At 40.6% G+C, this 16,312-nt stretch overlaps 1 protein-coding gene across 4 annotated transcripts in view; it reads right to left on the reverse strand.

Moving 5' to 3' along the window:
* Nucleotides 1–16,312, reverse strand: part of NALCN (sodium leak channel, non-selective) — a 342,791-nt gene that overhangs the window by 79,700 nt on the left and 246,779 nt on the right. For all 4 annotated transcript variants that reach the window (XM_084629335.1, XM_084629334.1, XM_084629337.1 and 1 more), the window contains 2 exons: nucleotides 2,761–2,897; nucleotides 799–940 (listed from right to left, as the gene is read on the reverse strand). In XM_084629335.1, the coding sequence (XP_084485461.1) occupies nucleotides 799–940; nucleotides 2,761–2,897 (279 nt within the window). The remainder of the gene's footprint in view (nucleotides 1–798; nucleotides 941–2,760; nucleotides 2,898–16,312) is intronic.

Here is a 16,312-nt window from a genome sequence, read left to right on the forward strand (position 1 = left end):
TATTTCTACTCCTCTACTTGGTGCGGATAATTTTCACCCATCAGAAGAGCTGATACTTGTCTGCACTTTCTCCTGATTGGTGCCAGATGCTTTATGGCACTCCAGTTTGGATCAATTGGTACTGTAAAATATAGGATTTGTTGGCTATGGGAAAAGGTATTTGCAGGAAACAGGATAAAAATGACCAGTATTTTGCATCTTGGTTACCTTTTTCTTCACCATGCTCACGTGGATACCCAGGCATACTCTAGCTTCTCATTCTTTGTACCCTGCCAACCCACTATGTTATTTGAAGCTTATTCTGTTTTCCCTTATTGTTGTAATGCATGCACCAAATTTAGGCAAACGTATACCAACTCATATACATGTGTATTGTACCAGTTCGGCGGGGAGCCTTTCTGCGTTCAAAACAACAAGGGACCAAATTTGTAAACATCAGGAACTGTTTGCTAATGATTCACAGACATAAAAAGTGACTTGCACCAAACAGATTTTAAAAATATTATGCTCAGAAAAATAGATGCATTTAAAAAAAAATGACACAGCAGATCCTCAACTTCTGTAAAATGGCATAGCTTAACCAAAGTCAAGGGAGCAATGACAATTTAGATTAGCTGGGGATCTGGCCCTATGTTAGACAACTTAAGTTAAACGTAACCTTTTACAAAGCTCTTAAATACTTTAGACTGTTTCCTGATATTTCTGAAATTTTGACAGATTGTACAATTCGCAGCGTTTCCTCACACTATATATTTAAAGCAATGAAGAACATATATTGTCTTATACTCTGGTATTTACCTTTTGGTCAATATACTTGTTTTCTTCAATTGCAGATCTTTTGGAGTGGTCACATGAGGAAGAAGATGCCGAAGGGAGTCTTCGCAATAAGCAGCTTGTATCCTGCTGCTGACGATCAATAAACTGCTTCATAAAACTTTCCCTTGCAAATAAGAAAAAGATATCACATTTTGTTGCTAAAAATCCAGAAAGAGTTAATCCATGTTTTCTGTAATATGTCACAATTGGTTACTGCTAAGATAGAACAGCAGCAAGATGGAAATTGATGGGGTACTGGATAGTACATACAAATAACAAAGATGACTAGATTTAGATGTAATTATTAAAAACAACAATTGAATTTGGTGCTTTCATTCAGTTTCAAACAAAAGTGTTTGTTCTCTTTCATAATACAGTCTTTTATTTGATTTTTAAAATGTAACAATTAATTTTAATTTTATTGACATCAGATAAAGCAGTTTAAAGTTTTTTCTGAGTTTATAATACAAATTGCTCATTAAAAGCAAACCAAAGACTGATATAATCCAAAGGATGCATACTTTCGGCAAGAAAATCAATTTTTCAAGAGTTCAAACAGCATCTGTTCATGTAACAGCCTTGAATGCCAATTTTAAGGTACTTTGACAATTTTATACTTCACATATGCCATGTTTTGATTTTTAAATTATTTTTGTTTACAAGAAATACACATTTATTTTTCCACATTCTAAGTTCTATAGTTATATACTGAGTGTAACCAACTCTTCTCTGGAGTGATAGTTCTACACAGTACAACGAATTCATTTTAAAGATTTTATTCTTCTGTCCATAGCTTGATGTTTTTTTTCCGATGGCTAGCAGCAACACTAGTTCTCAATTACCTACCCACATACACATTTGGAAAAACACAGGGAAAAAAAAATTACAAAGCCAACAAAGATCACGGATACACTGTTTAAAAAAGAAGCAAAAACTCAATATGTACATAATCGGGGTTTTGGAAATACAATATGTCTGATCTTTACCTTAAAATTTAACAGTGTTTTATTTTAATCCCTCAGAGGCAGATATTTTGGCCTGTACCATACCTTTTGCACAGTTCAGATGACACAAAAGATTTGAAGACAGCCCCAACTGGCCTACCTGTGGTCTCCCCAGCACAGGAGAATCCCCAGTGATAATAGAGCTGGCACAGCCATCTCCTACACCATGTATGAACTTGGGTGGGGAAGGGTGTAGAGGGGGCTGGGAATGGAGTGTGCTATGCTCCAGCTATCCTCATCTGGCAAAAGGTCCCTTGGGAACAGTTGCAGATGGTGCATAGTTATAGCAGTCCCCAGGCTGCTTTCAAAGATTCAGTGAACTACAACTGACTCCCCAATGCCTAACTGTCCCCTCTCATAAGCTGGGTACAACAGAAACTCTGACCTCTGAGTTTTTTGGGTCATTTTTTGAAGGAAAGTTATCCCCAGTGCAAATCCAGTCCAGTCAGGTAATGATCAAAAGTTGTTACCCTCTGACAGCTGTTCAGTGTTCTATGCGAGGTGATTTGGTGGACTCAGATGACCAGGTAATTAAAAACCCCACACTGAGAATTGATTTTTAGAACTTTTGCTCGGAGTCTTAGAAAAGAAGCTAAAAAAACAAATGAGGCTGAAGAGAAACTACTTTCTCATCTGCAGAAATGCTCTTTCCAATATACTCTACCTGCGTGCAGATAAACGACTTCCAGGACTATTATTCATTCCTTTCATGAGCACTAAAGCCATGTAAAAAAGAGAGGAGGTGATATTTTTTGGGAAGTAAAAATGAGAGACAAATGAAAAGTCACCCACTCTCACCTCTAAATACAATGTTTTGATTCTGATTTCTAAAATTATCTGCTTAATTTTTGGGAGAAAAACTGTTATATGTCCCTGGCACTACTGTGTGTGCTGGTAATTAACAAGTCTCCAGCACATAAAGAAAGGATGTATTTTATACCTTATTTTTGGAACTGTAAAATCTGAAGGAAGCTTGGAGATTTTCACCATTTGTGGCCTGTTAGGAAATTTTTCAAATATACGTAGACGCAGTGGAAGCTTTTCCTTAGTATCAGCATTGGCTTCACTTTGCTTAAGCTTAAAAAAGAAAAAAGAAAAGAAAAGAAAAAAAAAGGAAATTTTACTCTAAGTGTAAAAGTTTTATTTTTCAGAATTCAAAGAACAATAACAGCAATCAGTTGAAGAGACAGAAGATGGCAGCAAAGAACTACAGAGGGTAGTTTTGTTGCTCAGAGTTCATTAATTTACTTGTGTTAGAGGCACTGACAGATATCAAACTATACCAGTCCATTATCTAAAAGCCATAAGATGAGAGGCATTTCTAACATTTCAGTTTTAAATCATGAGGCATATTAGCTTTGTATTATGTATGTTTACTTCTGTATTTTCTTCACAATTCCCTAACACTTTTAAAAAGAAAATAAATATTCATGTTTTGTCTTATGTGACTCAGCTTTTTGTGCATGTTGACAGCTTTGAGATACTCAGATAGAGCATAATGTAGATAAACGAACTGAAGATTAAAATCTTTAGAAAAACCTCAGATTATGATTGCAATAGGAAAATCACTTACAGATGGATCTACTAAATATTGCTATACTTATATCTAATGATATCTGAAAAAGTAGATGGAGATATAACTATTGCATTCTGATTATCATGTAGGGTCACCTAACCATTTTATGGCAACAAAATGCCAAGTCAGAAAGGGCCACTACATGGACCAAAGCTTTTATGGTAAAACACTTTTTTTGAATTGAAGAACTTAACATGAAAAATATCAATTTCTGTCTAATTGAACATAATACAGTAAGGTTTGGAAATCTAATAGCACACGTCTAACTGTGGTCTTTCATACAATAGGGTGTGTTTACACAACATTTTGCACAAATCGGGAGCAAGCCTTGCAGCCCCAAGATAACAAATTCCAGTTAGCAGGGCTTGTGCTAATGCTCTAAAAATAGCTATAGAAACAGCACTTTGAAGTTGCAGTTTGGGTTGAGGCACTGAAGCCCACCCCACTTCCTGTTGAGCCAGGCTGGAAGGTTCACTCCTGCTGGCTCCAGAATGCTGTGTAGACATACCCTAAGGATCAACTTTCCTTTGTCCATTATAGCATGGGCATCGAATCTTGATTTTTTAAGAGAATTGTGAAATGAGTGTATGGCAAGAATGCTGTATATTTCATATATTTAGATTTTAGTGAAGATTTTAGTATAGTACAGTTTCTGGTGGAAGATTTTTCTGAATATTAATTCAAATTAGCAAATGTGAACTGTCATGTGGACTAAAAACTGAAGAACAATAAATATGGGGTAATGATAAATGGTAGTACACCGAGTTGGGGAAGAAGGTGTCTAGTGGGGCACTGCAGAGATCAACTCTATGTCCATTCTTATTTAATATCTTCATTAATGATCCTCAAAAGGGAGAAATCATGCTATTAATTCAATTAATTGGATATTAAATTGGGAGGAGTTGAAAATACCAGTGAGGACAGGGAAATTAAAAAAAAAAGAGATATTAGAAACAAGGACAGACAATAACAAATGGAGATTCAATTTTAAAAATGGAAGTTAATAATCCAAGGGGAAAATATGTTGCAACATATTCACTGAGAGAACACACTGGGGAGGCACTAATGCTGACAGAAAGCTAGAGTAGCAGTAAGAATGGAGTGCAGGCTGTGGAAAGGTTTCTCAAGAGCAATGCCTCATCACTTGGTACTTAGAATAAACAGGACCCTTGAAATGCCAGTGTAGTGGAGGGAAAAATCCTTCACTCTCAGGGAAATGGACTGGATGATCTAAGAGGGCTTTTCTAGAGCTAGAATAGCTTTTTTTTTAACCCAGTGGAAATTCTCATTGGCACAAGTTTTCCGGTTCTTGTCACTCTGTCTTTTCAATCTCTACCTTCTACATTAATGACAAGTAAATGTAGATAAATGCAGACTGTAACACGGAGAGAAAATGTCCCTCACAGGAAATGATTGCTATTCACGGGAGCCCACAGCTTTGCATTTTATATCTAAATACAAAAACAGGGGAGTTTGTGATAGATTAAAATGGTATCTGATGTTCCAGTGCAGCAGACAACCATACTATAAAAGAGCTAAGCAACGTTACATAAATATACACTTTTTAAAAAGCAGAATGATTAAAAACATGCTTTAAAAATAATCTGAACTCAAAGCTATTCTACAGAATATCTCAGCACCAGTCATGCTGAGATAATATTATATATTAGGAAGCTGAACGCATTTAGCTTCACTTAGTGCCTCTCAACAAGTCTAGGGTGTAATATTTGCTCTGCATGACACACATCCTGTTCTGTGTCATTGCTTAAATCCTTCACATTTCAGCTCCTGTTTTTTTCAGCTTACGACAAAGACATATATCTTTTTAAAGATATAGGATTTGTAGAAATATGGCAACTATTGTTTACAACGAGGACTGCCAAGCGATTAAAAAATTAATTGTGATTAATCGGACTGTTAAACAATAACAGAATACCATTTCTTTAAATATTTTTGGATTTTTCTACATTTTAAATTATATTGATTTCAATTACAACACAGAATACAAAGTGTATAGTGCTCACTTTATATTTATTTTTTATTACAAGTATTTGCACTGTAAAAAAACCAAAAGAAATAGTATTTTTCAATTCACCTCATACAAGTACTGCAGTGCAATCTCTTTATCATGAAAGTTCACCTTAAAATGTAGAGTTATGTATGTACAAAAAAAATCTTCATTCAAAAATAAAACAATGTAAAACTTAGAGCCTGCAAGTCCACTCAGTCCTACTTCTTTTTCAGCCAATTGCTCAGACAAACAAGTTTGTATACATTTGCAGGAGATAATGCTGCCCGCCTTCTTGTTTACAATATCACCTGAAAGTGGGAACAGGCGTTCGCATGGCACTGTCGTAGCCGGCGTCGCAATATATTTACGTGCCAGATGCACTGAAGATTCATATGTCCCTTCATGCTTCAACCACCATTCCAGACAGGTTCTGCTTGATAACAATCCAAAGCAGTGTGGACTGATGCATGTTCATTTTTATTATCCGAATCAGATGCCATCAGCAGAAGGTTGATTTTCTTTTTTAATGGGTTCAGGTTCCGTAGTTTCTGCATCTGAATGTTGCTCTTCTAAGACTTCTGATGACATGTTCCACATGTTGTCCCACTCAGATTTTGGAAGGCACTCCAGATTCTTAAACCTTGGGTCGAGTGCTGTAGCTATTTTTAGAAATCTCAGATTGGTAGCTTCTTTATGTTTTGTCAAATCTGCAGTGAAAGTGTTCTTAAAATGAACAATATGTGCTGGGTCATCATCCAAGACTGCTATAACATGAAATATATGGCAGAATTCAGGTAAGACAGAGCAGGGAACATACAATTCTCCCCCAAGGAGTTCAGTCACAAATTTAATTAACACATTATTTATTTATTATGGGCTCTAGGTGGCACAGAAGGGCAGCTTTCCTAGTGCTGATCCTCCCTTTCTCCCTGTTGTGGATGGGGGTCAGGGGCACAATGGGAGGGCCCTAACCCCAACCTTGGCCACGGATGAATAGAACTTCCTGTCCCAGAAAGCAAGTTTTACATGAGACAGCATGAGGAGATGGAACAAGAGATAGTCCCTTTTTCATTTACCTCTACAGTATCAATCAGAGTGTTTTAAACATACATCTAATTAGTATTTGCACTCTGAATTTTTCAGTTTCCCTTAAGAAAGACATTTTTTTCTTTTAGGCTGTTTTTATATTTCTTTACAGACAATATACTGACAAAATGTGATTCTGCCTTAGTACACATCTGTCATAACTTGGAATGATTTCAGTAACAGCAAGTAAACTTTGAAGAACATTGAAAATAAACTCTTGAATAAAGTAATGCTTAGTTTAACTCCATGGACTTCGGTGAGTTACAACAGGAATAAATTTGATATATTATGTTGATTAATAACCAGTCATTTTTAAAATTATTACATTATTAATAGCGTTTAACATTAGATCCTCCCTCTCCCACAATACATAAAATGCTTTAAATAGAAACATAGTCATCTGGAAATCTCAATCTTATTTTCAAATTTTGTTTGAACAAACTCTCTGAAAATAAGGACTCCAATTTGACTGCTGTTAATTTAAATTCAACAAAATATAGCTGTTGTTTCAATGAAAATCTTTTATTCTTTCTTAAATGTATTGGTGTGCATTTCAGCTACAAAATTTCCAACATTACACACCTTGTATAATGGCAGAGCTACTGAACCAGAAAAAAATAAATGTTTAACTGTGCTCACACTGAAATGCTCTTTCCAATAAGTCATTTACATTTAAATGCAGCAAAAAGCATTCACAGAAAAGTAAATATGTATTTAACAATAAATTAGGCTACTAGATTTTAATTCTTATACGCTCTGTAAAACAGCATGCCAGATGGATACTGTCATCACTATAGTCCATTGGGAGAAACAGATTTATCAAGAGAACTTCATTGTGTTTTATTAGGAAGACTTTTTTATTTTTGGCCTACCAGGGTGGCCAAGATCTGCTCTCCAGTGTTCTCTGCTCCAGAGCATCATAGGAAAAAAAGAGTTGCATAGGGAACATGAGGTTGCATCTATTTTGGCTTATACTGAAGAAATAGATGCATTGGACTTCCTATGCAGGTGTCCTGGGGCTAGAGAATACGCTGGGAGCTGAGGATTCCTCCATTTGTATTCACTGTGTTTTAGTCATTCGTAAGGGTACGATTCTGACATGCAGGTCACAGATTCCATGACTTTCTGGGACCTCCGTGACTCAGGGTTGCCAACTTTCTAATTGCACAAAACCGAACACCCTAGCCCCGCCCCTTCCCCTAGGCCCCGCCACCTTCCCCGAAGCCCTGCCCTGGGCTCACTACATTCCCCTTCCCTTGATGGCTCACTCTCCCACACCCTCACTCACTTTCACAGGGCTGGGACAGGGGGTTGGGTTGCGGGAGGTGGTGAGGGCTCCAGGGTGAGGTCAGAAATTTGGCGTTCAGGGTGCGGGAGAGGGGCTCCAGGTTAGGGCAGGAAGTTGGAGAGCGGGAGAAGGTGAGGGCTCTGGCTGGGGGTGTGAGCTCTGGGGTGGGACTGGGGATGAGGGGTTTTGGGTGCAGGAGAAGACTCCAGGCTGGAAGGTGAGGCAGAGGGATTAGGAGTGTGGGAGAGGCCTGCAAGTGGGCTCTGAGGAGGGGCTGGGGATGAGGAGTTCAGGGTGTGGGAGGGGGCTCTGGGCTGGGGCAGGGGGTTGGGGTGCAGGAGGGGAGAGGGTTCTGGGCTGAGGGTGTGGGATCTGGGGTGGGGCCAGGGATGAGGGGTTTTGGGTGCAGGAGGGGGCGCTTGGTGTGGGGGGACTCAGGGCGGGAGGTTGGGGCTGGGGGTTGGGGAATGGGCTTACCTTGGGTAGCTCTCAGTGGTGCAGCAGGGCTAATGCAGGCTGCCTGCCTGTCCTGGGGCACGGAAGCAGCCAACAGGTCTGGCTCCTAGGCATGGGGGGACGACAGGCGGCTCCATAGCGCGCATTGTTCTCGCCCACAGGCACCATCCACCTAGCTCCCATGGGCCAGGAACGCCGGTGCTCGGGCAGCGCACGGAGCCCCATTACCCTCCCCCCCCGCCAAGGAGCCAGACCTGCTGGCCGCTTCTGGGGCACAGTGCAGTGCCCCAAGACAGGTCGGGACTAGCCTGCCTTAGCCCCACAGCACCACCGACTGGGCTTTTAACTGCCAGGTCAGCGGTGCCGACTGGAGCTGCCAGGATCACTTTTCGATTGGATGTTCCCTTCGAAAACAGGACACCTAGTCACCCTACTGTGACTTCTTCTGCAGCGGCAGGGCTGGAGCAGCTGTCAGCACCAGGGCCACCGAAGTAGTGGTCCCAGGACCACCAGAGCAGCGGCTGGCAGTCAGCCTCCTGGCTGCTAGAGCAGGGGCTGCCATAGGAGTGGCAGACACACCCTCAGGCTGCTGGAAGTCAGCCCTGGGACCACTGGAGCAGGGGCTGGCAGCTGGCCCCAGGGCTGCTGGAGCAGCTGGCTGGAGGTCCACCCTGGGGCAACTGGAGCAGTGGTCTTCCGGCCACCGGAGCAACGGTCGTCAGGGCTACGAGAACCACAGTTCCCAGGGCCACCAGAGCAATGGCCAGCAGTCAGCCCCGGGGCTGCTGGAGCAAGGGCAGCCGGAGCAGCAGCAGGCAGTGGTCCCTGGGGCTGCCAGAGCAGCAGCTGCAGATCAGCCTAGGGCTGCTGGAGCAGCAGCTGGCGATCAGCCCCGGGGCTGCCAGAGCAGTGGCTCCAGGACTGAAGAGGTGGCCGGGATTCAGTCAGGCCCCCTAGAACTGGAGCAGTGGCAGTTAGCCCCTGCTGTAGGAGCAGAGGCGTGGCTGGAGCAGCTGCCAGAGGCCAGCCCCTGGCAGTACTCTGACTGGTATTCCTCCCCCCACACTTGGGTATTTTTAGTAAAAGTCACAGACAAATCATGGGCTTACATGAATTTTTGTTTATTGCTTGTGACCTGTTCCTGATTTTCACCTGATTTAAAAACCCATGACAGAATCTTAACCATAGTCATTTGGCATGCAAGTAAAACCTTCTAAGTAGGACTCACTCTCTAAACAGGTATATGGTGTCCTTCCTTGCTACTGACAATAGATAAAATAACTATGTGGAATTAAGGCATGCCTAACTTAAGTTTGAGAAAACCTAACACAAGGAAGTTCATTAGAGGTGCTTAATTATATCTGGAAATGCTCTCAAGATTGTCATGGGTTTTTAAAGCTATTTTCCAGTAAGGCATGTATATATATTTTTTCAAACTTTATTACTATATTAAGGCACTTACATAAAGATGGCCTGATTTTCAAAGGTTTAATGGGATTTGGGGGTGCTCAGCCTTTTTGAAAGGGTTGAGGTTAGGCTGAAAATCAGACCCAAAACACACATTTAGAAATTGATACTAGGATATCTACAACAGAAAGATAAATACATCTAGGCATTTGCAAATATTCTCAGAATATTCTCAGTGCCCTCTTTTTTTTAATCAAAGAACATAAAAACAAGTGAAAAAAGAAGAGCTCATCTGGACATTTTGATCGGTGCTGTTTTGCTCCCAAACGTAATTGCTCATACTACAGTCTAGAGGGTATCTCATCCTGCCAGAATGAACGTGTTATTTTTAGTGCAGAATGGAATGCAGCACACTGAAGGCTTTTTAACCACCTCAAGGCAATGGTGGGATAAGTAAAAAATTCTGATTCTGAGGGTACTTGGTGCTTCACTTACGATAAATATTAAGACTGTTTCTTATTTTTTGTAAAGGAAGGTGTTAAATATTTTAAATAACACTACAATAGAGTGGCACATTTTATTTAAGAAGCTGTGCTCAGGTACAAATAAGAATGAAGCTTTTCATACTTTGTTAAGGGGTAAGTTGTGCCTTTGCCATGTGCTTCAGCTATGGGGGATGCACGGCCTCAGGAGCAGACTGGAAACTCAGAAAGTGACCATCCACTTCTTGATTTCCCCCTGCTCCAAGGGGAAGTACCCTGCACCCACACTATATGTTCCTCACCATGCCAGCCTGAAGGTGGAGCCAAGGCTGCTCCCATTCTTCTCCTTTCCTGTCCGCTCCTCACATAAATACATGAGAGGGGATGTCTTCTGTCCCATCCCTACTGCTATCCATAGTATAGGTAGCTGTAGAGGCCACACTTTTATTCCCCTCTAACTCCTCTGCTTGCTTCCTTTCCTCCACAGTAGCACAGAATGGGCCCCAAACGGACTTCAAATTCTGCAGGATTTCCTCATTAAAGGTCGGATGCTCAGAGCCTAGTCCTGCAAATACTAATGCTAGTGGGTGTCTGCAGGATCTGATCCTTGATATGCAAAATAACTAATTAACTTGCACGCACGATTATCTAGACTTCTGTCTGTGGGAAAGCAGGATAAGTTATCATACTGATTGAATGGTTTAAAGCAGTGTTTTGCCAGCATTTTTATTTATTTAACAGAGACATTTCTGATTTGAGAGCCTCCAGCTTCCTAACCACTAATTGCTCCATCCCCAGTGTGATATGAATTCAGAAATATGACAACTCGGACAGCACAAAAACATTTTCAGGATGAATTCAATCTTTCCTGGTAGATCAGTATCTTTATTTTAGTAGACATTTATCTGAAAATACTGATTTCAGCCCAAAGTGGGGAGTTTATTTATGTTTAAAAAGAAAAGCAGATTGAAAAATAAACTTTGTAAATAGTTTCCCCTAACTATTAACCAAATGTGTTTAAAAAGCAAAAGGTCGGCAGTAATACTCCTCCTTTTTGTACTAGGCTACATAGATATCCATTCAGCGTAACCCCACGAACTGAGTGTCAAATTTGACCCACTGATTTCAAACTGACTGCTCATATGAATAGGAGTTGCATGAGCTGGCTGAAAGAGAGCATACTTTAATTTGCACGTGTTTTCTTATATACTTTACTGATTATGGTCCAGATTGTGACTGGCTGCTAAACAGTTGTATAAGGGTGAGGACCTCTCCTCTCTTGTGCCCCTATAAAGGTTCCCATTCTAATTTATTTAGTAGTGTTTGTATTAAATATTGTATTGTAGTGCTTAGAGGCCACAACTAAGATGGGATCTCATCATCCTAAGTACTTTGCAAACACATATGGCTTGTCTACACTTACCGGGGATCGAAGCTGTGGCGATTGATGTACCAGAGGGCGATTTAGCAGGTCTAGTGAAGATCGCTCTCCTGTCGATTTTAGTACTCCACAGGAATAAGAAGAGTAAGGGGAGTCGACAGGAGACTGTCTCCCTTCGACATAGCATAATGTGTACCCCGCGGTAAGTAGATCTGAGCTACGTTGACTTGAGTTATGCTACTAATGTAACATAGCTTAAACCAACTTTCCCCCGTAGTGTAGACAAGACCATAGTAAAGAGTCACTTCACTCTGAATGCTTACTCTAAATGCTTTAGACAGACACAAAGTAGGATAAAGGAAGTGAGAGACAGGGAGATCCTGGGACAGATACATTTTTACACTAAAGCCCCTTTACACTGTCTGTAAAGGGGCATCAGTGTTAATGAGAATTTGGCCCTGAGTGGCTTGTCCAAGATCACATAAGAAGTCTGGTCTCAAGGACACAATGGAATTATGTTTTCAGTTTTCAAAAGGACAAAGCACATTCTCTGCAGAGCTCAACAGAGAAGGGATAGTAGGAGAGGGACCGAGTAGCTGAATTTAGGACTCAATAAAACAAGATCTGTGAGTCACACTTGCCAACACTGGTGACAGATGAGAGAATGTTTTCTCTGTTGGGCCTTCACCCTTTGAGGACATTTCCGGAAGACAGTGAAGTAATGATAGGTCAACATTTCTATGGAATGTATATTGTCCTAAGCTTGTACTCAACATAAAAAGTCAATGAGTGTGGATTGATGGCGAAGTGATTCAGGAAACTTATCTAGTGATTGACCATTATATGGAAAATTTATTGAATCACTCTGCCAATAATAATCTGACATCACTGTACTTTTATGGCAGGTGCAGGCTGAGCACTACTTTACAGTTATCTGTGCTTCCCACTTCCTGAGACGGACAGTGAGCTTCCATTTGTAGCATTATTTCAAGTGCCTACAGAGGATCTTAAGTTCTCAACAGTGACCTGTACACCAAGTGGGTGGTGAGAGAGGAGGAGATAATAATCATCATTAAGATCACTAAGTGATGGTTAGTTTTATACTTACACCTAGGATGAAATCTTGGCTCCATTCACTTTAATGTCAAAACTTTCACTGACTTCAAATTGATCCAGGTTTTGAACCTGAATATTTCCATGATTTGAAATCACTGGGAGAATATCCCTATCATTTCCCCCTCCCTTATTTCTATTTTTTCCCCATTTCTTTGGAACATGGCTCCTCCTAACCTGTGAAGTTTTCTAAGATGCATATCTAAGTTTTGAAAGGAAGCAGTACAAACACGTGTAAATGCAAATGAGAATTTTATTGCAATTCTGGAGGCTAAGTCTGTTCTTGGTTAGACCCATGTAACACCACTGGAATCCTAAACTCACCTATGGCCTCATCAATCAACTGGAAGAAAGTGGTGTCACCGAAATAAATAAGAAGAGAATTTTATTCCGCTGATTTAAATTATACTAAAAACAAGACTTGTAAGATCAAAATGGTAACCTAAGAATTTTCAGCGATGTTTTAGATTTTAGATTTAAAGAGATAGCACAGGATCAAAACATTAACCTACAGACACATACTGCAGTTACTTACATTCTGTATATCCCATGCAAATTTAGCCCTCATTGTTTGTTTACTGACTCTATAATAACATATGAACATAAGAATGGCCATACTGAGTCAGACCAAAGGTCCACCTAGCTCAGCATTCTGTCTTCCAACTGTGGCCAATGCCAAGTGCTTCAGAGGGAATGAACAGAACAGGTAATCTCAAGTGATCCATCCCCTGTTGCCCATTCCCAGCTTCTGGGAAAACCAAGGCTAGGGACACCATCCCTGCCCATCCTGGCTAATAGCATTGATGGACCTATCCTCCATGAATTTATCTAGTTTTTTTTTTAAACCCTGTTATGGTCTTGGCCTTCACAACATCCTCTGGCAAGGAGTTCCACAGTTAGACCGTGTGTTGTGTGAAGAAATACTTCCTTTTGTTTGTTTCAAAACCTGCCGCCTATTAATTTCATTTGGTGACCCTAGTTCTTGTGTTATGAGAAGGAGTAAATAACACTTCTTTATTTACTTTCTTCACACCAGTCATGATTTTATAGATCTCTTTCATATCCCCCCTTAGTTGTCTCTTTTCAAAGCTGAAAAGTGCCAGGCTTTTTAATCTCTCCTCATATGGAAGCTGTTCCATACCCCTAATCATTTTTGTTGCCCTTTTCTGAAGCTTTTCCATTTCCAATATATCTTTTTTGAGATGGGGCAATCACATCTGCATGCAGTATTCAAGATATGGGCATACCACAAATTTATATAGAGTCAATACGATATTTTCTGTCTTATTCTTGATGATTCCCAACATTCTGTTAGCTTTTTTGACTGCCACTGCACACTGCATGGATGTTTCCAGAGAACTATCCACAATGACTCCAAGATCTCTTTCTTGAGTGGTAACAGCTAATTTAGACCCCATCATTTGATATGCATAGTTGGGATTATGTTTTCCAATGTGCATTATTTTGCATTTATCAACACTGAATTTCCTCTGTCATTTTGTTGCCCAGTTATCCCGTTTTGTAGCAGACTAACATTAATGTGCTGCAGGAAATGCAGAAAACCTGACATGTGAGAGCCTTTTAAGAGCTTTATGTGAAACTACTGATATCACTACCCAGAGCTTAAAAATGGCAGCTACCATTGCTAGTTTTGGTTTCCTGTGCAGCTCAGATGAGCTTTAAAAAATATATTTTCAGCTACTCTCTGCAGCCTGTTTACTCTAAGCTAGTGGTTCCCAAACTTGTTCCGCCACTTGTGCAGGGAAAGCCCCTGGCGCGCCGGGCCGGTTTGTTTACCAGCCACGTCCTTCGCCCCGCGCAGCTTCCCGCAGGCCCCATTGGCCTGGAGTAGCGAACCGCAGCCACTGGGAGCCATGGTCGGCTGAACCTGCAGACGCAGCAGGTAAACAAACCAGCCCGGCCTGCCAGGGGCTTTCCCTGCACAAGCGGCGGAACAAGTTTGGGAGCCACTGCTCTAAGCACATCTAAGTATTCTTTCATGAATCAGCAACTGATCTAAGATATGAAGTGAGCAAACAAATATATTGCTTTTTCTCTTCTGAAAAAATAGTTTTTCAAGTGACTAGTCAGACCCAAAGACTTATCTAAAACATAAACAGCACTGTGAATTGATTAGCTACTCAACAGCTGTCAAATGTTCAATATGCTGTTGGTGGTGATTTCTGTTAAGACTGATAAAACAGCTAGATCATTTATGCTTAATATTGCAGACTTGCTGGTTCAGATGACCAATGGCTGTCAGATCACAAAAGGTCGGGGTTGCTGTGTCCATGTGCAATGATTACACCTTGTGTCAAGGCTGAATCTCAACTCTGTCACTCCGAGTGCAGAAGTGGGCCCGCAAGGATTTTAAAAATTAATACTTGCCAGTCCAGGCTTGTATTAAACTCCCAAGGTTACAGCTTTTCTCTGACCTTGGCTTGGTAAACGCTGCCACCACCCAAATGCAAAAAAACCCCTTTGAACTCAGGAAGGAGCACTTGGGAATTCCTTCCTGTGGGGTATCCTCAAGCCCTTTCACCCCCGCTCTGGGGAAGAGCTGAGAAAGAAAACAAAGGAAATTACCTGTGGCTATCAGCTAATCCAACAACATGCACAAACTTTTTAGGACACCAAAAATCCAATCCTGTTCTTAAAAAAGGCAAATTTTATTAAAAACAAAAAGAAAGAAAATCCATTTGGAATTTAGGATTTTGCTAGATTTTAAGAGAGCAGTTCCAAAAATCAAGCACCCAAAATTGCTTTCTTGGGGGTTCAGCTTAAAGGTTACAAGCAAACAAAACCATCTGGGATTAGCACAGAGGAGTCCACAAGCAAATAAAAAATAAAAGAAATAACCCTAATTGTGTCTAGCTAAACATTCTGATCTACTTACACATTTGGAGTTCAGATATGTAGTTCTAGGCATGATCTGATGATTTATGATCATACCTGGCTTAAGTTGCTTATAGCATGGCTGCTCTGTCCCTCCAGCCCAGAGAACGACAGACAAAGGGAGTTGCTTTCCCAATTTTAAAAAGTTTACCTTCCCATTGGCTCTTTTGGTCAGGTGCCCACTTTTTTTTCTTTACCTGGGGGACTTTTAAACCCTTTATAGGTAAAGCAAGTAAAGAACAGCTACCAAGATGAATTTTACAGCTAACTGGCTGGCTGGGTGTCCATCAAAGGGAGCTATCCCCCCTTTATTTATCACACCTTGTGTTGAAATCTAATGGCTTATGGTTTGGTTTGCATGAGAAGGAAAAAGGGAACATTAAGAGCTATAGCCCCCTCCAAATCCACTGAATCTCTCACAACAGAGCCTATTAAAATGGGTTGCTTTCTAGGCAGCCATTGCACTCCAAAATATAGTGTCCCAGTACTAATGATCCATGCTTAATATTGTAGACAGCAGTTCACAGAGCACTGGATAGCTGCCATCTATTTAGGCTGTAAATTAAAATGTTTGTAAAAAATGTATGTGAAAATGTTTGTAAAAAAAAGTCAGGGTTTACCTTGAGAAAGAAAATCTCTATAAAACCCTGATTGGGTTAAAGTATTTTCATTTTTACAAAGAAAGTATTGCGTTTTTACAGCCATCTTTGAGTCTTTAACAGTTTCCTTACACGTGCTTACATTTCAGAATCCACTTTAAGGTGTAGTTTTTACTTTTGTTCCGTGTCAGACAGCTC

The sequence above is a fragment of the Lepidochelys olivacea genome (assembly GCF_965140295.1).
Source record: "Lepidochelys olivacea isolate rLepOli2 genome assembly, chromosome: 1".
In the NCBI taxonomy this organism is placed as follows: Eukaryota; Metazoa; Chordata; order Testudines; family Cheloniidae; genus Lepidochelys; species Lepidochelys olivacea.